This window comes from Oncorhynchus nerka, linkage group LG20, assembly GCF_034236695.1.
Source record: "Oncorhynchus nerka isolate Pitt River linkage group LG20, Oner_Uvic_2.0, whole genome shotgun sequence".
Taxonomy (NCBI): domain Eukaryota; kingdom Metazoa; phylum Chordata; class Actinopteri; order Salmoniformes; family Salmonidae; genus Oncorhynchus; species Oncorhynchus nerka.
In genome coordinates, this window is record NC_088415.1 from 22,571,018 (window position 1) to 22,595,190 (window position 24,173).

A 24,173-nucleotide genomic window follows, 5' to 3' on the forward strand; every position below is an offset into this window, starting at 1 on the left:
AGTACCGGTCAAAAGTTTGGACACATCTACTCATTCAAGGGTTTTTATTTATATTTACTATTTTCTACATTGTAGAATAATAGTGAAGACATCAAAACTATGAAATAACGCATATGGAATCATGTAGCAACCAAAAAAGTTTTTAACAAATCCAAATACATTTTAGATTCTTCAAAGTAGCCACTCTTTGCCTTGATGACAGCTTTGCACACTCTTGGCAGTCTCTCAACCAGTTTCATGAGGAATGCTTTTCCAACAGTCTTGAAGGAGTTATTACATATGCTGAGCACTTGTTGGCTGCTTTTCCTTCACTCTGCAGTCCAACTCATCCCCAAACCATCTCAGTTGGGTTGAGGTCAGGTGATTGTGGAGGCCACAATGCAGCACTCCATCACTCTCCTTCTTGGTCAAATAGCCATTACCCATTCTGGAGGTGTGTTTTGGGTCATTGTCCTGTTGAAAAAAAAATGATAGTCCCATTAAGCCCAAACCAGATGGGATGGCGTATTGCTGCAGCATGCTGTGGTAGCCAGGCTGGTTAAATTGTACCTTGAATTCTAAATAAATCACAGACAGTGTCACTAGCAATGCAATCCCACACCATCACACCTCCTCCTCCATGCTTCACGGTGGGAACCACACATGCGGAGATCATCCGTTCACCTACTCTGCATCTCACAAAGACACGGCGGTTGGAACCAAAAGTCTCAAATTTGGACTCATCAGACAAAAGGACAGATTTCCACTGGTCTTATGTCCATTGCTTGTGTTTCTTGGCCCAAGCATGTCACTTCTTATTACTAGTCCAACACTCTAGGCCAACACTCTAGGCTACCCTTCCGCCCTATCATAGCGCTTGATGATTTTTGTGACTGGCCTTGAAGAAACAAAGTTCTTGAAATTTTCCAGATTGACTAACCTTCATGTGTTATAGTAATGATGGACTGCCGTTTCTCTTTGCTTATTTGAGCTGTTCTTGCCATAATATGGACTTGGTCTTTCACCAAATAGGGCTATCTTCTGTATACCACCGCTACCTTGTCACAACACAACTGATTGGCTCAAACGCATTACGGGGGAAATAAATTCCACAAATTAACAAATTAACTTTTAGTAACAAGACACACCTGTTGACTGAAATGCTTTCCAGGTGACTACCTCATGAAGCTGTTTGAGAGAATGCCAAGAGTTTGCAAAGCTGTCATCAAGGAAAAGGGTAGCAGCAGAGTAGCCTAGTGGTTAGAGTGTTGGACTAGTTCAAAGTTCAAAACCCCGAGCGGACGTTCTGCCCCTGAACAGGCAGTTTAACCCACTGTTCCTAGGCCGTCATTGAAAATAAGAAGTTGTTCTTAACTGACTAGCCTAGTTAAATAAAGATGAAAAAATAAAACTTTGAAGATTCTAAAATAAACATTTATGTACTTTTTTAGTTACTACATGATTCAATACGTTTTATTTCATAGTTTTGATGTCTTCAATATTAAGAAAAACCCTTGAGTAGATGTGTCCAAACTTTTGACTGGTACTGTATATATATATATATACAGTGGGGCAAAAAAGTATTTAGTCAGCCACCAATTGTGCAAGTTCTCCCACTTAAAAAGACGAGAGAGGCCTGTAATTTTCATCATAGGTACACTTAAACTATGACACACAAAATGAGAAAAAAAATCCAGAAAACACATTGTAGGATTTTTAATGAATTTATTTGCAAATTATGGTGGAAAATAAGTATTTGGTCACCTACAAACAAGCAAGATTTCTGGCTCTCACAAGCAAGACTTCTTCTTTAAGAGGCTCCTCTGTCCTCCACTCGTTACCTGTATTAATGGCACCTGTTTGAACTTGTTATCAGTATAAAAGACACCTGTCCACAACCTCAAACAGTCACACTCCAAACTCCACTATGGCCAAGACCAAAGAGCTGTCAAAGGACACCAGAAACAAAATTGTAGACCTGCACCAGGCTGGGAAGACTGAAACTGCAATGGTTTGAGGAAATCAACTGTGGGAGCAATTATTAGGAAATGGAAGACATACAAGACCACTGATAATCTCCCTCGATCTGGGACTCCACGCAAGATCTCACCCCGTGGGGTCAAAATGATCACAAGAACGGTGAGCAAAAATCCCAGAACCACACGAGGGGACCTAGTGAATGACCTGCAGAGAGCTGGGGACATCAGGCTTTGGGGCTGTTTTTCTGCAAAGGGACCAGGTCGACTGATCCGTGTAAAGGAAAGAATGAATGGGGCCATGTATCGTGAGATTTTGAGTGAAAACCTCCTTCCATCAGCAAGGGCATTGAAGATGAAACGTGGCTGGGTCTTTCAGCATGACAATGATCCCAAACACACCGCCCGGGCAACGAAGGAGTGGCTTTGTAAGAAGCATTTCAAGGTCCTGGAGTGGCCTAGCCAGTCTCCAGATCTCAACCCCATAGAAAATCTTTGGAGGGAGTTGAAAGTCCGTGTTGCCCAGCAACAGCCGCAAAACATCACTGCTCTAGAGGAGATCTGCATGGAGGAATGGGCCAAAATACCAGCAACAGTGTGTGAAAACCTTGTGATGACTTACAGAAAACGTTTGACCTCTGTCATTGCCAACAAAGGGTATATAACAAAGTATTGAGATAAACTTTTGTTATTGACCAAATACTTATTTTCCACCATAATTTGCAAATAAATTCATTAAAAAGTGATTTTCTGGATTTCTTTCTTCTCATTTTGTCTGTCATAGTTTAAGTGTACCTATGATGAAAATTACAGGCCTCTCTCATCTTTTTTAAGTGGGAGAACTTGCACAATTGGTGGCTGACTAAATACTTTTTGCCCACTGTATATATAATGGAGGGTATGGACAGTATTGACAGTATATGAATAGGAAAGGAAAGGTGTGTACAGCAGTAGTTATATAGGGTGAACCTTGATTAGAATACAGTATATACATATGAAATGGTAAAACAGGAAGTAAACATTATAAAAGTGACCAGTGTTCAATGACTATGTACAGTGCCTTCAGAAAGTATTCAGACCCCTTGACTTTTTATACATTTGATTAGGTTACAGCCTTACTCTAAAATTGATTAAATAGTTTTTTCCCCCATCAATCTACACACATTATTCTACACACAATACCCCATAATGACAAAGCAAAAAACATTTTTTAGACATTATTGGGTATGAAGCTACAAGCTTGGCACAACTGTATTTGGGGAGGTTCACCCATTCTTCTCTGCAGATCCTCTCAAGCTCTGGTTGGAAGGGGAGCGTCGCTGCACAGCTATTTTCAGGTTTCTCCAGAGATGTTCGAACGGGTTCAAGTCCGGGCTCTGGCTGGGCCACTCAAGGACATTCAGAGACTTGTCCCAAAGCCACTCCTGCGTTGTTTTGGCTTTGTGGTTAAGGTCATTGTCCTGTTGGAAGGTGAACATTTGCCCCAGTCTAAGGTCCTGAGCGCTCTGCAGCAGGTTTTCATCGAGGATCTTTCTGTACTTTGCTCCGTTCATCTTTCCCTCGATCCTGACTAGTCTCCCAGTCCCTGCCGCTGAAAAACATCCCCAGAGCATGATGCTGCCACCACCATAGCAATGGTGCCAGCTTTCCTCTAGATGTGATGCCTGGAATTCAGGCCAAATAGTTTAATCTTGGTTCTATCAGACCAGTGAATCTTGTTTCTCACGGTCTGAGAGTCTTTAGGTGCCTTTTGCCAAACTCCAAGCTGGCTGTCATGTGCCTTTTACTGAGGAATGGCTTCCATCTGGCCACTATACCATAAAGGCCTGATTGGTGGAGTGCTGCAAAGATGGCTGTCCTTCTGGAAGGTTCTCCCATCTCCACAGAGGAACTCTAGAGCTATGTCAGAGTGACCATTAGGTTCTTGGTCACCTCCCTGACCAAGGCCCTTCTCCCCCGATTGCTAAGTTTGGCTGGGCGGCCAGCTCTAGAGATTCTTGGTGATTCCAAAGTTCTTCCATTTAAGAATGAAGCCACTGTGTTCTTGGGGACCTTCAATGCTGCAGATTTCTTTTGGTACTCTTCCCCAGATCTGTGCCACGACAGAATGCTCTCTTGGGTCTCTACGGACAATTTCTTCGACCTCATGGCTTGGTTTTTGCTTTGACATGCATTGCCAACTGTGGAACCTTATATAGACAGGTGTGTCATTTCCAAATAATTTCCAATCAATTGAATTTACCACAGGTGGACTCCAATCAAGTTGTAAAAACATCTCAAGGATGATCAATGGAAACAGGATGCACCTGAGCTCAATTTCGAGTCTCATAGCAAAGGGTCTGAATACTTTTGTATGTTTTTTATTTGTTTTTAGCTTCGTCATTATGTGGTATTGTTTGTAGATTGTTGAGGAATTGTTTTTATTGAATTCATTTTAGATTTAAATTGTAACGTTACAAAAGGAGGAAACATTCAAGGGGTCTGAATACTTTCCGAAGGCACTGTACATAGGACAGAACCATTTTTGGAACCATAAATGGAAGAACTTTGGAGCCATCCAGAACCTCTCTAGAGCTGGCCGCCCAGCCAAACTGAGCAATCTCTAAACTGGAGTTGACAGTAGTTTTTCAGGACCACAAAAGTTAATCATTTACAATATTAACAAGTCATGCTCTACTTTGGACAGTAGCTCCAAAGGTACATGAGACACAGTTTCAAACTACCATCTCCTGAAGCCCTAATGTCCAGTATCGGATTATAGTATGTCAGTGCCACAGTTAGTATCCTGCGGAACAGGCCCCTGGTTCCTCCTCAGCCTCTCCTGCCCTCTTAGACCCAGTCCATCCCGCTGGTCTTGGGCAGGTGTCAGGGCTGGACGGTGAGGTGGTGAGACATGGCTGCAGCGGCACAGACTCCCAGGGGTCCTCAACCCCTGCACCAACACAGTCCTGGGGCAGCCCGGCCAGCCGTAACATTGCCGAACCCCCCACAAACCCTCTCAGCCCCCCAGCCAGTGCCCGTGAGGCTGCCCTGAGCCCCCCTGCCCGCCTTCGTCGCCCTGATGATGCCCCCCTACCTCGCCCCAAAGCCAGTTCAGTCAGGAAGCCCAGGCTCTGGGAGGGGAGGCTGAAGAGCGGCAGCCCCCTGAAGAGCTCAGGTAGGGGGCGGCAGCCGACTGGAGGCAGACACTCAAACTGCACAAGGGTGAAGCGTTCGCCGGCGCGGCCCTGCAAGTAGTCCGCTAGAATGCAGCTGAGCGAGGCACTGAAGACATCCGAATACGGAGAACGACACCCCACCCCTGACTCCCCATCCTCGTCACACCCCCTCCCCCAGAGAGTATCCCTCTCCCAGCCCCGACTGCCCCGACTGCCCCACTCCTCAGCCCTCTCCCAAGCTGCCTGGGTCAGCACCAGCACCACTTTCCCCCTGTCTCTGCAGGCGATCAAGCCGGGAGTGGAGCCATGGAACTGGTCCCAGGACACTGAGCTCGGCCTGGCTCCACAGGTCTAGAGATACACTGAAGCCCAGAGAGGAGAGGGACAAGCCCAGACGACACACCAGACCCAGCACAGCCTGATCATTGTCAGGAGGGTACAGCAACACAATGTGGCCACCTCCTACTGCACCTGGGAGAGAGAGGGAGAGGGAGAGGGAGAGGGGGGGGGGGAGAAAGAGACGAGAGAGAGAAAGAGAGGGAGAGGGGGGAGGACAGAAAGAGAAGAGCGGCCGAGGAAATGAGATCCAAGAAGAGAGAGAAAAAAGGGATAGAGAGAGGGTGGTTATTCTTCTGAAGCATGAAGAAATAATATAATTGGATTCAGATATAATTGGAGACAGTGAATTGTGAGGGAATGTTTTAAAGGCTTATCTTACCTTTTATGTCCTCATCTTTCAACCATCTCCACACGTATCCTGTGGTGAATATAAAAAGTGCAAGAATAATGATGAGATTGGCACCCGAAAATGTCAGGTTGGCACCCAGGCTAGTAATATTATATTCATATATAGTTAATACATTTAGTGATTAGCTTCAGAGATAGGTAATAATATTGATAATATATAGCTGCATCACTAACCTTTGAGAGCACCATGTATGACGTAGGCCCCAAGTATTGCCAAACAGATTAGTAGCAGCCCTATTAGGAGAGTCAGGAGCCATCGGTTCCGTGGTGCTATAGGGGAAGTCAGTCTGATTACATACAGCTGTGGACCAATGCCTCATAATCCATCATCGCATCCATTATTTCTGCCAAATATGCTCTTTAGCTAATTTAGCACTAATCTCTATGCTGCGCGTTATAGAGACACAGATTAACCAAAGACCTAACCTGTTAATAATCCAGTATATTTCACTCTTAGTAAAAAGGGTTCCAAAAAGGTTCTTCGCCTTTGACCCATAGGAGAACCATTTTTGGTTCCAGGTAGAACCCTCTGTGAAAAGGGTTCTACCTGGAACCAAAATGGGTTCTGCAAAGGGTTCTCATATGGGGACAGCAAATTAACCATTTTGGTTTCTAGATAGCACCTTTTCTCTAAGAGTGTGGGTCAGTTGCATTAATGAATTGATGACCATTTAACCAATCCTTAGTACAGCCAAATACATCATACAACCAGTTTAGAACTATAGGTAAACCTTATAAAATTTAACATATTGACCCTCAGGGGTGAAATTCATACTTGCAAATGGACACACGGGATCCAGCTTTGTATCCATCCCCTGTACTTTCATCTAGACAACAAGAAACAGTGCGGTGTCAGGCATAAACACTTACAGTACTGCATTTCAGAGTAAGTACAGGCTTACAATTTCATTCAAACAGTGCACTCTGTCCACAGGTCAGTGGAGAAGTGTTTACCTGGACACACAGAGCAGGATGAGGGTTCACATTGATGAACTCTCCTCTTTTCTGAAAAAAAAACAACAGAAACAGAAACTCAACAGTCATATTCAGTAAGGTCCTCAGTAAGGTCAAAGGTGAAGGGTAAGTCGACCTCACACGGTAGGCCTTACCCAGTGTCCGTGGAGAGTGGGCGTCCACCCGGCATGTGTGTGCTTCTGCATCCTCTGCCTGGAGCCCTTCAACTCCTCGCAATGCCCCCCCGCTGAGCCCCTTCTACACAGCCACAGTTCCCCCTCCAGGCGACAGGGGGCAGTCACGTTCCAACTCAGCACTGTGCCGTTCCCCACCTTCGTCTGAGCCTCCTCCACTGACAAGGACACGTTGTTGTCCCACATTCTTCTGAAAAGCTCTGAGAGAGGAATGGAGACATTTGGGTGTTACAATAACAAATGTTTCCAGTCCAGAGTCAAGAGTTCTGCAGTAGGGAGGGAATCTGATTGAACTCCTTACCTTTGTTGTTCATGAAGGGGCAGATCTCTCTGCGTAGATTATGTCCCTTCCACCAAACCTGTTGTAAAGCAACATACAAGGAATGTGCACAAGTGACTCCTGCATGACAATGATCATGAATATTCCATTCAGCTTTGGAAACAAGTTGTTCCTTAGATTCGGTATGCCGAGCTGCAGAAAGATCAAGCAATGTTTACCTGAAAGCACAGACAGGGCGCTATAGACCTCAAAGGAATGCTCATCTCTCTCTGGCTCTGAAAGAAGAAGAAAGGGTGTGAGAAAGAGAAGGTGACAGTGAGTAAGGAGGTCACAGCTGGACCTTGTAAAAAAAAAATGGTGACTTTTCTTTATACATACTGACCCACTTCTGGTATCTGCAAGGTTCTCCAGTCCCGAACATCTGGCACATGCCCATCTCACTGGTCGGTGTCTTGTTAGAACTGTCCAGTTGGAGCACAGCCACACCTCTCTTCTTATCAATCACAGCTCTGAGCTTGGGCGCTGAGACATATAGTACCGGTCAAAATTTTGGACACACCTATTCATTCAAAGGTTTTTCTTTGTTTTTACCATTTTTAGATATTGTAGAATTATAGTGAAAACATCAAAACTATGAAATAATATGGAATCATGTAGTAACCAAAAAGTTTAAATAAATCAAAATATATTTTATATCTGAGATTCTTCAAAGTAGCCACCCTTTGCCTTGGTGACAGCCTTGCACAAGCTTTGTATTCTCTCAACCAGCTTCATGTGTTAGTCAACTGGAATGCATTTAAATTGACAAGTGTGATTTGTTAAAAGTTCATTTGTGTAATTTCTTTCCTTCCTGATGGGTTTGAGCCAATCAGTTGTGTTGTGACAAGGTAGGGATGGTATACAGAAGTTATCACACTCTTCCAACCCAGATGTCTTAGTCGTGTCTGAATCCTGGCTTAGGAAAACCACCAAAAACCTTGAAATCTCGATCGCTAATTATAACATTTTCCGCCAAGATAGAACTGCCAAAGGGGGCGGTGTTGCATCTACTGCAAAGATAGCCTGCTGAGTTTTGTATTACTATCCAAGTCTGTACACAAACAATTTGAGCTTCTACTTCTAAAAATTCACCTTTCCAGAAACAAGTCTCTCGCTGTTGCCGCCTGCTATAGACCACCCTCTGCCCCAGCTGTGCCCTCGACACCATATGTGAATTGATTGCCCCCCATCTATCTTCTGAGCTCGTGCTACTAGGTGACCTAAACTGGGACATGCTTAACACCCCGGCCATCCTACAATCCAAGCTTGATGCACTCAATCTCACACAAATTATCAATGAACCTACCAGGTACAACTCCAAATCCGTAAACACGGGCACCCTCATAGATGTCATCCTAACTAACTTGCCCTCCAAATACACCTCTGCTGTTTTCAATCAAGATCTCAGCGATCACTGCCTCATTGCCTGCATCTGTAATGGGTCTGCCACCAAACAACCACCCCTCATCACTGTCAAACGCTCCCTAAAACACTTCTGCGAGCAGGCCTTTCTAATTGGCCTGGCCGGGGTATCCTGGAATGACATTGACCTCATCCCGTCAGTAGATGATGCCTGAATATTCTTTAAAAGTGCCTTCCTCACCATCTTAAATAAGCATGCCCCATTCAACAAATTTAGAACTAGGAATAGATATAGTCCTTGGTTCACTCCAGACCTGTGTGCCCTTGACCAGCACAAAAACATCCTGTGGCGTTCTGCATTAGCATCGAATAGCCCCCATGATATGCAACTTTTCAGGGAAGTTAGGAACAAATACACACAGGCAGTTAGGAAAGCTAAGGCTAGCTTTTTCAAACAGAAATTTGCATCCTGTAGTACTAACTCAAAAAAGTTCTGGAGAATAAGGGCACCTCCTCCCAGCTGCCCACTGCTCTGAGGCTAGGAAATACTGTCACCACCGATAAATCCACTATAATTGAGAATTTCAATAAGCATTTCTCTACGGCTGGCCATGCTTTCCACCTGGCTGCTATTACCCCGGTCAACTGCCCGGCACCCTCCACAGCAACCTGCCAAAGCCCCCACCATTTCTCCTTTACCCAAATCCAGATAGCTGATGTTCTGAAAGAGCTGCAAAATCTGGACCCCTACAAATCAGCCGGGCTAGACAATCTGGACCCTCTATTTCTAAAATTATCTGCCAAAATTGTTGCAACCCCTATTACTAGCCTGTTCAACCTCTCTTTCGTATCGTCTGAGATTCCCAAAGATTGGTAAGCTGACACGGTCATCCCCCTCTTCAAAGGGGGAGACACTCTAGACCCAAACTGCTACAGACCTATATCTATCCTACCCTGTCTTTCTAAGGTCTTCGAAAGCTAAGTTAACAAACAGATTACCAACCATTTCAAATCCCACCGTACCTTCTCCGCTATGCAATCTGATTTCAGAGCTGGTCATGGGTGCACCTCAGCCACGCTCAAGGTCCTATATGACATCATAACTGCCATCAATAAGAGACATTACTGTGCAGCCGTATTCATCGACCTGGCCAAGGCTTTCGACTCAGTCAATCACCACATTCTTATTGGCAGACTCAACAGCCTTGGTTTCTCAAATGATTGCCTCGCCTGGTACCCCAACTACTTCTCTGATAGTGTTCAGTGTGTCAAATCGGAGGGCCTGTTGTCCGGACATTTGGCAGTCTCTATGGGGGTGCCACAGGGTTCAATTCTCGGGCAGACTCTCTTCTCTGTATACATCAATGAAGTTGCTCTTGCTGCTGGTGATTCTTTGGTACACCTCTACGCAGACGACACCATTCTGTATACTTCTGGCCCCTCTTTGGACACTGTGTTAGCTAACCTCCAGACGAGCTTCAATGCCATACAACTCTCCTTCCGTAGCCTCCAACTGCTCTTAAATGCAAGTAAAACGAAAAGCATGGTATTCAAACGATCACTGCCCGCACCTGCTCGCCCATCTAGCATCAATACTTTGGACGGCTCTGACTTAGAATACGTGGACAACTACAAATACCTAGGTGTCTGGTTAGACTGTAAACTCTCCTTCCAGACTCACATTAAGCATCTCCAATCCAAAATTACATCTAGAATTGGCTTCCTATATCACAACAAAGCATCCTTCACTCATGCTGCCAAACATACCCTCGTAAAACTGACTATCCTACCGATCCTCGACTTTGGTGATGTCATCTATAAAATAGCCTCCAACACTCTACTCAACAAACTGGATGCAGTCTATCACAGTGCCATCCGTTTTGTCACCAAAGCCCCATACACTACCCACCATTGCGCCCTGTACGCTCTCGTTGGTTGTCCCTCGCTTCATACTCATCGCCAAACCCACTGGCTACAGATTATCTACAAGTCTCTGCTAGGTAAAGCCCCGCCGTATCTCAGCTCACTGGTCACCATAACAGTACCCACTAGTAGCATGCGCTCCAGCAGTTATATCTTACTGGTCACCCCCGAAGCCAAATCCTAATTTGGTCGTCTTTCCTTCCAGTTCTCTGCTGCCAATGACTGGAACGAACTGCAAAAATCTCTGAAGATGGAGACTCATATCTCCCTCACTAGCTTTAATCACCAGCTGTCAGAGCAGCTCACAGATCACTGCACCTGTACATAGCCCATCTGTAAACAGCCCATCTATCTACCTACCTCATCCCCATACAGTATTTATTCATTTATCTTGCTCATTTGCACTCCAGTATCTCTACTTGCACATTCATCTTCTGCACATCTACCATTCCAGTGTTTAATTGCTATATTGTAATTATTTCACCACCATGGCCTATTTATTGCCTTAACTCCCTTATCTTGCTTCATTTGCACTCACTGTATATAGACTTTTTGTTTCCTTTTGTTCTACTGTATTACTGACTATGTTTATTCCGTGTGTAACTCTGTGTTGCTGTATGTGTCGAATTGCTATGCTTTATCTTGGCCAGGTCGCAGTTGCAAATGAGAACTTGTTCTCAAATAGCTTACCTGGTTAAAGGTGAAGGTGAAATAAAATAAAACAGCCCTATTTGGTAAAAGACCAAGTCTATATTATGGCAAGAACAGCTCAAATAAGCAAAGAGAAACAACAGTCCATCACCAGACCGAAACATTAAAGGAAGACACAGAGTTATCTCTGCTGCAGAGGATAAGTTCATTAGAGTTTCCAGCCTCAGATTGCAGCCCAAATAAATGCTTCACAGAGTTCAAATAACAGACACATCTCAACATCAACTATTCAGAGGAGACTGCATGAATCAGGCCTTCAGGGTCAAATGGCTGCAAAGAAACCACTACTAAGGACACCAATAAGAAGAAGAGACTTGCTTGGGCCAAGAAACACAAGCAATGGACATTAAACCGATGGAAATCTGTCCTCTGGTCTGATGAGTCCAAATTGGAGATGTTTGGTTCCAACCGCCGTGTCTTTGTGAGATGCAGAGTAGGTGAACGGATGATCTCTGCATGTGTGGTTCCCACCATGAAGCATGTGGGAGGTGTGATGGTGGGGGTGCTTTGCTGGTGACACTGTCTGTGATTTATTTAGAATTCAAGGTACACTTAACCAGCATGGCTACCACAGCATTCTGCAGCAATACGCCATCCCATCTGGTTTGGGGTTAATGTGACTATAATTTGTTTTCAACAGGACAATGACCAAACACACCTCCAGGCTGTGTAATGGCTATTTGACCAAGAAGGAGAGTGATGGAGTGCTGCGTCAGATGACCTAGACTACACAATCACCCAAACCCAACTAAATTGAGATAGTTTGGGATGAGTCGGACCACAGAGTGAAGGAAAAGCAGCCAACAAGTGCTCAGCGTATGAGGGAACTCCTGCAAGACTGTTGGAAAAGCATTCCAGGTGAAGCTGGTTGAGAGACTGCCAAGAGTGTGCAAAGCTGTCATCAATGCAAAGGGTGGCTACTTTGAAGAATCTCAAATCTAAAATGTATTTGGATTTGTTTAAAACTTTTTTGGTTGCTAGATGATTCCATGTGTTATTTCATCGTTTTGAGGTCTTCACTATTATTCTACAATGTAGAAAATAGTAAATATAAAGAAGAACCCTTGAATGAGTAGGTGTGTGCAAATGTTTGACTGGTGCTGTATATCAAATGTCAATCAATAAGAGACGTAAAGGTTTAAACTAAAGCAGGTACAGTATAATACTATGGGGATGCAGGGTTGCATTATAAATTACAGTGACTCACCATCACATTCTTTCACAACACTATCTAGGTCAGGGGAACAAACTGAGAGATAGAGTGGGGGAGAGAGAGAGACAGAGAGAGAGAGAGAGAGAGAGAGAGAGAGAGAGAGAGAGAGAGAGAGAGAGGGGTAGTCAAAATTCATGATCTGAGGAATGTACACTACCAGTCAAAAGTTTTAGAACACCTAACCATTCAAGGGTTTTTCTTTATTTTTTTACTATTTTCTACATTGTAGAATAATAGTGAAGACATCAAAACTATTAAATAACACATGGAATCATGTAGTAACCAAAAAAGTGTTAAGCAAATCAAAATATATTTTAAATTGGAGATTCTTCAAATAGCCATCCTTTGCCTTGATGACAGCTTTGCACACTCTTGGCATTCTCTCAAACAGTTTCATGAGGTAGTCACCTAGAATGCACTTAAATTAACAGGTGTGCCTTCTTAACAGTTAACTTGAGGAATTTCTTTCCTTCTTAATGCGTTTGAGCTAATCAGTTGTGTTGTGACAAGGTAGGGGTGGTAAACAGAAGATAGCCCTATTTGGCAAAAGACCAAGTCCATATTATGGCAAGAACAGCTCAAATAAGCAAAGAGAAATGACAGTCCATCATTACTTTAAGGCATGAAGGTCAGTCAATATGGAACATTTCAAGAACTTTTTAAGTTTGTTCAAGGGCTGTCGAAAACCATCAAGCACTATGATGAAACTGGCTCTCATGAGGACTGCCACAGGAAAGGAAGACCCAGAGTTACCTCTGCTGCAGAGGATAAGTTCATTAGAGTTGGAATTAAAGGGGGAATTAACTGCACCTCAGATTGCAGTCCAAATAAATGCTTCACAGAGTTCAAGTAACAGACACATCTCAACATCAACTGTTCAAAGGAGACTGTGTGAATCAGGTCTTCATGGTCGAATTGCTGCAAAGAAACCATTACTAAAGGACCCCAATAATAAGAAGAGATATGCTTGGGCCAAGAAACACAAGCAATGGACATTAGAACAGTGGAAATCTGTCCTTTGGTCTGATGAGTCCAAATTGGAGATGTTTGGTTCCAACCTCCGTGTCTTTGTGAGACGCGTGTATGTAAACTGATGATCTCCACATGTGTGGTTCCCACTGTGAAGCATGGAGGAGGAGGTGTGATGGTGGGGATTGCTTTGCTGGTGACACTGTCAGTTATTTATTTAGAATTTAAGGCACACTTAACCAGCATGGCCACAGCATTCTGCAGCGATGCGCCATCCCATCTGGTTTGAGCTTAGTGGGACTATAATTTGTTTTTTAACAGGACAATGACCCAAAACACACCTCCAGGCTGTGTAAGGACTATTTTACCAAGAAGAAGAGTGATTAAGTGCTGCATCAGATGACCTGGCCTCCACAATCCCCTGACTTTGACCCAATTGAGATGGTTTGGGATGAGTGGGACCGCAGAGCGAAGGAAAAGAGCCAACAAGTGCTCAGCATATGTGGGAACTCCTTCAAGACTGTTGGAAAAGCATTCCAGGTGATGCTGGTTGAGAGAATGCCGAGAGTGTGCAAACTGTCATCAAGGCAAAGGGTTGCTATTGGAAGAATCTCAAATATTAAATATATTTTGATTTGTTTAACACTTTTTTGGTTACTACATGATTCCATATGTGTTATTTTATAGTTTTGATGTCTTCACTATTATTCTATATTATATATCTATTATTTAAATAATGAAAAACCCTTGAATGAGTAAGTGTTCTAAAACTTTTGACCGGTAGTGTATGCATATCAATAACATCTTTATAGTACAGCTATGGTATTGTGGTATAAAGAATGCCACTTACCATCTTCTAAGGAGGGGATAGTGGTGGTAACGGAGGTAGATAATGCGTGGACGATGACTGGACTTCCATATTGTACTGGCTCTGGCTCCAACAATATGGACAGCCACAGCTACAGAAGTCAAACATGAACCGATTACATACTAGGCTATATGTTCTTTCCACTAAACAACCCTAGCAGTGCCCAAAGTTACCCAAAATAACCCTAACATTTTTAATAGACAACAGTTTAATGACAGGCGATAAAAGGAATGTGTACCTCAGGAGGGTGCTGGTCCCCCAGAGCTGAATGGATCAATGTAAATGTCACTTCTTTGCAGCGATTCAAAATGTTTGGGTAGCTGTAACACACGGTTACAGAAGCTGCTGGAACACACAGTAGGAGAGACAACAAACAATGTATTATTTACCATGAGAAAGTGCAAAAGACACATGAACAGTCAACCACAACTTTAGATTGAGTGACTTTCATTTATTTTACTTGACCAACTTGTATGCCCAAGGAGTGTGTGTGGGTGTGTTTTCTCTCTTTTGACACACTCTTTTTGATTACCTGTTGTGCTGCGTGGCATCCCTAGGAGACTCTCTTCTCTTAATTCCTTCTGGTTAGAGCTGTCATCTTCGTCACTGTAGTCACCAGACACTTCCTGGTCCTCATGTTTATCTGGGACAGCAGAAACAGCAACAACATGTCATGTGCTGAGAACAGCAGAAACAGCATCAACAAATGAGAACAGCAAGAGTTAAGAATAACCTGCAAATGCCCCACAACCTATCAATACAACCTATCAATAGAACCTATCAATACATTCATACACCCTATCAATACAACCTATCAATACATCAATACAACCTATCAATATAATCTATCAATACATCAATACACCCTATCAATACAACCTATCAATACATCAATACAACCTATCAATATAATCTATCAATACAATCCTGCTGTAGGTATGGCATGCTCCTGTCCCAGGCACAGTGACTTCCTGTTGGAGTTAAGGTTAGTTGTGTAGTTAGGGATAGTGGTATGGTAGTTGCCTATGATGATAGTGTCTGCTGCAACTGAATGGTTGAAGCCGTAGGGCTACCTTTGATTGTGAAGTAGACCGTGACTCGCAGGCAGGGTTTGCAGTATTGGCCGTTGGTGCAACACAGAAACACGCTGAGCTCCAGCCGGCTAACTTTCACAGGACCCTTCATGCCAGGAAAGGCAACATCTAAGATGCAGAAGGGACAGAGAAATCGATAGAGAGAGAGAGATGTCAATGTCATGATAAGTGTTCTAATATATTTTGGCTTATGATGGACTATATATGATGCTTTGTATGGTCTCACCTTTTACACTGCAGTCAGTCAGGCCCTAAGGAAAGAGCACAGAGAGAGAGTGATTTCTTACAACATACCAGACCAGACATATGATTGTGTAATTATTATTTAAATACATAGTAATACTTCCACTTGATATACGTGACACATGTTCTTCCGTTTAACTGCACACAACTACACTAGAGGTCAATTCTCATGACCTTGCTCCCAGAACCGTATCCTTGGAAATGGTCAACAGCAGTGGAGATGGAACACTCAAGCCCTAGGATTGGGTGTCACGCTCGAGCCTGGTCATGAATACATAATGAGCATTAAAACCTTGATGTGTCTGTGTGTGCTACAGTACAGACTGAGGTACATCGCATCTGTCAATCAAAACATAAATCTGCTCACTCAAACTGATCAAGTGTTTAACCAGCGCTGACCCATTCCCGTTTTCCACATTTTGCTATGTTAACCCTTGTTCTAAAATGGATTATATTTTTTTGTTTATCCTCATCAATCTACACACAATACCCCACAATGACAAAGTGAATATAGAAATACCTTATTTACAGTTGAAGTCTGAAGTTTACATACACCTTAGCCAAATACATTTAAACTCAGTTTTTCACAATTCCTGCCATTTAATCCTAGTAAAAATTCCATGTCTTAGGTCAGCTAGGATCACCACATTATTTTAAGAAGGTGAAATGTCAGAATAATAGTAGAGAGAATGATTTATTTCAGCTTTTATTTCTTTCATCACATTCCCAGTGGGTCAGAAGTTTACATACATTCAATTAGTATTTGGTAGCATTGCCTTTAAATTGTTTAACTTGGGTCAAACGTTTCGGGTAGCCTTCCACAAGCTTCCCACAATAAGTTGGGTGAATTTTGGCCCATTCCTCCTGACAGAGCTGGTGTAATTTGTAGGTCTCCTTGCGCGAACACTTTTTCAGTTCTGCCCACAGGTTTTCTATAGGATTGAGGTCGGGGCTTTGTGATGGCCACTCCAATACCTTGACTTTGTTGTCCTTAAGCCATTTTGCCACAACTTTGGAAGTATGCTTGGGGTCATTGTCCATTTGGAAGACCCATTTGCGACCAAGCTTTAACTTCCCGACTGATGTTGCTTCAATATATCCACATACTTTTTCCTCATGATGCCATCTATTTTGTGAAGTGCACCAGTCCCTCCTGCAGCAAAGCACCTCCACAACATGATGCTGCCAACCATGCTTCACGGTTTGGATGGTGTTCTTCGGCTTGCAAGCCTCCCCCTTTTTGCTCCAAACATAACAATGGTCATTATGGCCAAACAATTCTATTTTTGTTTCATCAGACCAGAGGACATTTCTCCAAAAAGTACGATCTTTGTCCCCATGTGCAGTTGCAATCGTAGTCTGGATTTTTTATGGCGGTTTTGGAGCAGTGGCTTCTTCCTTGCTGAGCGGCCTTTCAGGTTATGTCGACATAGGACTTGTTTTACTGTGGATATAGATACTTTTGTACCTGTTTCCTCCAGCATCTTCACAAGGTCCTTTGCTGTTGTTCTGGGATTGATTTGCACTTTTCGCACCAAAGTACGTTCATCTCTAGGAGACAGAACGCGTCTCCTTCCTGAGCGGTATGATGGCTGCGTGGTCCCATGGTGTTTATACTTGAATACTATTGTTTGTACAGATGAACATGGGATTTGCAAATTGCTCCCAAGGATGAACCAGACTTGTGGAGGTCTACCATTTGTTTTGGCTGATTAATTTGGATTTTCCCATGATGTCAAGCAAAGAGGCACTGAGTTTGAAGGTAGGCCTTGAAATATATCCACAGGTACACCTCCAATTGACTCAAATGATGTCAATTAGCCTATCAGAAGCTTCTAAAGCCATGACATCATTTTCTGGAATTTTCCAAGCTGTTTAAAGGCACAGTCAACTTAGTGTATGTTGGGCCGGGTGGTGCAGTGGTTAAGGGCACTGTACTGCAGCGCCAGCTGTGCCATCAGAGACTCTGTGTTCGCGCCTAGGCTCTGTCGTAACCGGCCGCGACCGGGAGGTCCGTGGGGCGACGCACAATTGGCCTAGCGTCGTCCGGGTTAGGGAGGGTTTGGCAGGTAGGGATGTCCTTGTCTCATCGCGCACCAGCGACTCCTGTGGCAGGCCCGGCGCAGTGTGTTGCCAAGGTTGCCAGGTGCACGGTGTTTCCTCCGACACATTGGTGCGGCTGGCTTCCAGGTTGGATGCGCGCTGTGTAAAGAAGCAGTGCGGCTTGGTTGGGTTGTGTATCGGAGGACGCATGACTTTCAACCTTCGTCTCTCCCGAGCCCGTACGGGAGTTGTAGCGATGAGGCAAGATAGTAGCTACTACAAGAACCTTCGTCTCTCCCGAGCCCGTACGGGAGTTGTAGCGATGAGGCAAGATAGTAGCTACTACAACAACCTTCGTCTCTCCCGAGCCCGTACGGGAGTTGTAGCGATGAGACAAGATAGTAGCTAATAAAAAAACAACAATTGGATACCACGAAATTGGGGAGAAAAAGGGGTAAAATTAAATAAAAATAAAAACTTAAGTGTATGTAAGCTTCTGACCCACTGGAATTGTGATACAGTGAATTATAAGTGAAATAATCTGTCTGTAAATAATTGTTGGAAAAATTACTTGCGTCATGCACAAAGTAGATGTCCTGATCGACTTAACAAAAAAATTGTGGAATGGTTGAAAAATGAGTTTTAATGACCCCAAACTAAGTGAAAGTAAACTTCCAACTTCAACTGCACATAAGCATTCAGACCCTTTGCTATGAGACTCGAAATTGAGCTCATCCTGTTTCCATTGATCATCCTGGAGATGTTTCTACAACTTGATTTGAGACCACCTGTGGTAAATTCAAAAATTGGACATGATTTGGAAAGGCACAGACCTGTCTCTATAAGATTCCGCAGTTGACAGTGCATGTCAGAGCAAAAACCAAGCCAAGAGGTCGAAGGAATTGTCCATAGAGCTCCAAGACAGGGTTGTGTCGAGGCACAGATCTGGGGAAGGGTAACAAAAAATGTCTGCAGCATTGAAGGTCCCCAAGAACACAATGGCCTCCATCATTCTTAAATGGAAGAAGTTTGGAACTGTCACGACTTCCGCCGAAGTTGGTGCCTCTCCTTGTTTGGGCGGCATTCGGCGGTCGTCGTCACCGGCTTTCTAGCTGCCACCGATCCACGTTTCTTTTTCCATTTGTTTTGTCTTGATTGTACACACCTGGTTCCCATTACATTATTATTATTTCCCTATTTAACCCTCTGGTTCTCATTATGTTTTGTGCATGATTGTTCCTGGTTTTGTGTTAGGGTTTGTTATCCCTGCGTGGATTTATTGGCTGATTATTTTTCAGAGTAAAGTACGTTGTTTTACTCAGTTCTGTGTCCTGCACCTGACTCCGTCCTCACCTCTGCACAACTGACACTTGACAGGAACCACCAAGATTCTTCCTAGAGCTGGCCACCTGGCCAAACTGAACAATCGGGGGAGAAATGCCTTGGTCAGGGAGGTGACCAAAAACTTGATGGTCCCTCTGACAGAGCTCCAGAGTTCCTCTGTGGAGATGAGAGAATCATCCAGAAGGACAACCATCTCTACAGCATTCCACCAATTAGGCCTTTATGGTAGAGTGGCCAGACAGAAGCCACATGACAGCCCACTTGGAGTTTGCCTAAAGGCACCTAAAGGAATCTCTGACCATGAGAAACAAGATTATCTGGTCTGATGAACAAGATTGTCTTTAGCCTGAATGCCAAGCGTCACGTCATGAGGAAACCTGGCACCATCCCTACGGTGAAGCATGGTGGTGGCAGCATCATGCTGTGGGGGTGTTTTTCAGCAGCAGGGACTGGGAGACTAGTCAGGATCAAGGGAAAGATAAACGGAGCAAAGTACAGAGATATCCTTGATGAAAACCTGCTCCAGAGGTCTCAGGACCTCAGACTGGGGCGAAGGTTCACCTTCCAACAGGACAACAACCCTAAGCACACAGCCAAGACAGGGTCTGAATACTTATGTAAATGTATTATTCTTTTTTGCAAATATTTATAAAAACCTGTTTTTGCTTGTCATTATGGGGTATTATTAGATACGACATATGGCTGTGCATGGTACGTGTGCACGTCAACTAAAGCTTGTCTGTGTGGTTGGTTTTGCATGTGTCCTCCACATATGACAGCTCACCCCCCACACACTCATATAAACACATACAAAGTCCACATTCATTTACATGTGGTAAAGAAAGCAACACAAGTGTGCACATGCACATCCAAGCACACAAGCACACACATATATGATTGACCTGAGGCTGTCCTGAGTACACAAAATAAATAGGGTGGTACAGGTGGGATTCTCATAAGCAGTTATACTCAAACATTGTTGTAGTACAGATCACACCAACATGCACAACATCCGACTTAATGGAAACTACAGGCCAAAACATTCCATGACCCCATCCAACATCATCAGAGAACAATCTGAGTAGACTGTCATAATGCTAAAACTATACAACCATATGGTAACGCTTCATTTTAAGGGGTCCTTATTGTTATAGTGTAATTACACTATCCGGGATCCTTGGGACGTCCTTACTCTAAAACCTAACCCTAAACTTAACCCCTACCCTTACCTTGACCTTAACCATAACCCTTAACCCTTACCTTAACCATTTTAAATGTCAACTTCAATGGAGTAAGGACGTCCCAAGGATACTTACCAATCATACTTTTATGCAATAGCTATACCTTATCAGTATGTAGTCTAAATACAGTACTTGCACTATTAGCTTCATAATTGAAATAATTTTTAAAAATCAATAAACAATTTAAGAAAACCTGACAGGCCTCATGTTAATTTGCTCCTTCTTTTACCTGGTCGCAGGTGAGTCGATTTGCGCCATCTATCATCTCTAGTGCACCTGCAGATGGGGACGTTAGCTGCAGCAGTAACAGTAGGACAAAGTGAGTGCAAGGGAACAGGCGAGCCATTGGTACTACAACACGCCGTACAGAGCTTCTGCGTCCAAGGTCCAGGCCTTCTTGTGCCAGTGCCCTGTCCGGAAAGTCTGTCTGGAAAAGTGGAGGTAGTTGCGCAGATCAGGCTGATTCTAACACCATTACCTAGAGGCAAAATAATTATACTTGTCACAACCCAACATGTACGGGCAGTCCTCCAAAGTCGCAGTGTTTCCCAGTGCGTTCTTCCTGGGCACTGAAACAGGACCTGCCGAAGATCCTGGGCTACTGGAGACAGGTAGGCTTAACAGGATCCAACCTGGCTGAGGGAGAGAGAAGGGGGGGGGGGGGAGTTAATAAATTGCTAGCTGAAGTAGGCTACTAAAACTTTAAGCAGGCTACATTTCTGTATTGAATAAGATACATTTCTCAAGCACAGAACTAACTAATAACTGTATGTAATTCATATATCGATGCAGAGCAACTAATTAATATTTCAATTTCAAAGGTTAACTTCAATTTGACTTACAGTTGTGTGTGGACATGCACCTCCTGTATCAGGTTAATGGACAGTTCTCTAGCTAGTGATGTGGGTGCTCTGTGACACTACACCCAATCTCCTGAAAATATCTAAATGGCATTCTATGAATGTAGAGTGAGTGTGTGACAGTCCGGAGGAGGACAGAGGGGAGGTGTGTTTACCTGAAAAGGTGGCTCAATTTCACTGCATGGGGTTGGCAGTTAGATTTCTTGCTATTTAGCTTTTTAAGTAAACCATGAGTCCAGTAGTTCTGAAAATGATGCTTATACAAACTCTGCTGCTTTCCATAGTCCACTAACAGGCAGGCACATAATTTACAGAAGTTCAGTTGCAGTAGGCTAAACCCCTAAGGTCGAGTCTTATAAGCCTGAAATGAAACATTGTTAGCTTTTCTTTCTCCATAAAAGCTTAACCATTAACTAGGGACCTGAGATTGGCATGAGAGGTGAACAGAGGTAAATACCTAAAGTAGGCAGTCATTGTTCCATAGCCACTCTCAGGGCAGGCTGTCAGGTTTCAGCTGTTTCATGCTTTATGGTCTGATCCCAGGAATTCATTGGCACAGGCACACACACACACACACATTTTATTATTCTTTTGCATTAGTTTGTTACACATATCTGGAAAATGTTGAAACAGACTTTGTTTGTTTGTTAGCTTGTTGACTAAGCCGGGGTATGAATGAGATGGTTAGATGCAGGTTAGAGATGGGCTATGCCAGGTACAGTATGTACTCTATGCCATACATACAGTAGTTTTTCCATTTTTTCATCTGATCAGTCCTGTAAGTCTGGCTTGTTGTTTCGCAACATCATCCGGCTGTCAGCTCATTTGTTTTACTGATAACATCAACCGGTTGAGTGGGGCAGAAATGACAGGTTGTTCTGAGTTCAGTTTAATGGAGAGAACCTATCATCACACACCTGCAATGTTGACAAGCTTTAAATAGCCACCTTTTCCACACAGATGCCTGAGGGAATAATGTTGATGTATGTTTGCTTAGCTGCTGTCAGAAAGATAAGCATGATGGACTTTAAGACAAACTTACCATAGATAATACATAGAAGAAGATTGTCTATAGAAAGCATAAATACAGAAGTTATTTTTATGAGGCCAACAGCTAATATCAAAGTGAAGGATATTTACAAAATAATACACATTTATTTTATTTGACAAAAGAGCATTTCAAAATGTATGCAACAGGCACTTATAAGCCCACACACAATGGTAGAATGATAGACAGGGTAAACGCATAAACGTTTGTTCTGAATACAGTTCATTTTAAAGGGGGCAATCTGCAGTTCAAACAACAACAGTGTTTCCCTGCCACTGTTTCAGTAAACAACCTGAGGGATGGGGCTGAAGAAACATAACCACTCTCAGAGCTATGGATGCAAGAGCTGACCATCCATGACATCACAATGATCCTTTTAAGCATGTTTTCAGGCTCGGGGTTATGCAGTGGATGTTTACAATAACCTTGTTTCGAAAAAGTGCAGTAAAACAAGCAAAATATTATTTTGGTTTCTGATGGGGTATGCCAGTTGAACTAAGCTCAATGAGGCCTTATTAGGTTATATTCTTCAAGAATAAATGGGTATATATAATTAATATATAGTAATGACATATTGCCAGTTTAAACTTGAAGGAAAACTGCTCTGTCTCTGTTAACTGCTTATTTCCAAACACAACCTACTACTGAAAAGTGTAGCTGGAAAACATCTGTGTTACGGTATAAGACTCCAGATGCTTTGCATACAGTCTACCGTTGTAGCCCGTGGCTTCACTGACTTGGTGGGAGAATGGAATGTGAGTCGTTGGTGATATTTGAATAATATTTGTTCACTGCCAATCTGAAGGGGCTTACTAGCAGTAGTATAATATTAAAGAACTGTAGCTCAGTTGGTAAAGCATGCTGCTTGCAGTGCCAGGATAGGGGGTTTGATTCCTGGGACCACCTGTACATAAAATGTATGCACACATGACTGTAAGCTGCTTTGGATAAAAGCATCTGCTAATTTCTTATATTCAAATGATAAATGTCAGGCTTTGATACTATAACAGGCTCTAAGTCTGCACTGTGTGTCCATTAAGTAAATCAACACTTAAATATTCATTTTAATTGAACAAAAGTCTATCTGAATTAATAAGAGCTGCAATGAGAAAATACATGATTAATACAGAAGTCATTTTATCTTTGTTGAATGCTATGTTGATAATAACTATATACTGCAAAGTGAAATATTCTGATAACAAAGTCTTAAATTATTCAAATTAAAACCATAATATCCTTGGACTAAAGAAGGAGTCACTAAGGTGTCTATTTCTTATATACAGTAGGTTACAGTACACAGTCCATAGGAGCTCATTGGAGTAGACCGGTTGCTATAGAGCTGTGTAGGAATGGTCTCTATACCCATACATAGATAATATAGCATCCATAATCCTCTATGGCACTGTGCATAACCAAGCAGTTCTACAGTCAACCAGTTTGAGAGATGGACAGATGCTGGTTCAAGATGGGGCACGTTGATGCTGTGTACTTCAGTACAAATACATTTTGAAATGTTCTTGAAAGGATCTGACAGTCATGTGGAAAGTGGAGGCTTGGGTAAAACAACAGTTTGGATATACAGTTTGTGCCCTCAGAGCAAAGATATCACATTATTTGATCATCTACTGTTGACATTGAGAATGATGAAGTATGTCCTTTCTCTTCACTGGAGCACCTGTGGTGAGGGTATCCAGTTCTATACACTAAGTGGAAGTTACAACCTTACTTTCAGGCATACCCACTTAGATAAGGCTGATGTGTGGCTTTAGGTTCAGGTTCAAACTGTACACTCAGCATAAAAAGCATAAACTGTGGACATATGTGGGATGTAGCCCAGAGGAGAATATTTACCTACTCTTCACCACAGGCAAATCAAGTGGTAGGTTCTCTTAGTAGTTTTATCAATACCCCCTTTGACTGTGGTAAT

The 24,173-nt window shown here is 43.1% G+C and overlaps 2 protein-coding genes across 5 annotated transcripts in view; both read right to left on the reverse strand.

Annotated features, from left to right (window-relative positions):
* Nucleotides 1-29: 29 nt before the first annotated feature.
* LOC115102079 (interleukin-17 receptor C-like) lies at nt 30-21,282 on the reverse strand. Its single transcript, XM_029621644.2, is given in 19 exon segments — nt 30-4,816; nt 4,819-5,384; nt 5,386-5,584; nt 5,832-5,870; nt 6,035-6,130; nt 6,636-6,687; nt 6,815-6,865; nt 6,970-7,208; nt 7,310-7,367; nt 7,507-7,563; nt 7,671-7,810; nt 12,531-12,572; nt 14,356-14,464; nt 14,612-14,718; nt 14,906-15,016; nt 15,447-15,575; nt 15,694-15,718; nt 20,568-20,974; nt 21,181-21,282. Coding segments are annotated over 18 exon segments (2,169 nt in total). The 5' UTR covers nt 20,685-20,974; nt 21,181-21,282; the 3' UTR covers nt 30-4,784.
* A 1,060-nt stretch (nt 21,283-22,342) lies between these two features.
* The window catches only part of LOC115101862 (interleukin-17 receptor C-like), a 22,501-nt gene continuing 20,670 nt past the window's right edge, over nt 22,343-24,173 (reverse strand). For all 4 annotated transcript variants that reach the window (XM_065005309.1, XM_065005311.1, XM_065005308.1 and 1 more), the window contains one exon: nt 22,343-24,173. This exon is cut by the window's right edge and continues 1,108 nt beyond it. The gene's annotated coding sequence lies outside the window, so the exon portion shown is untranslated.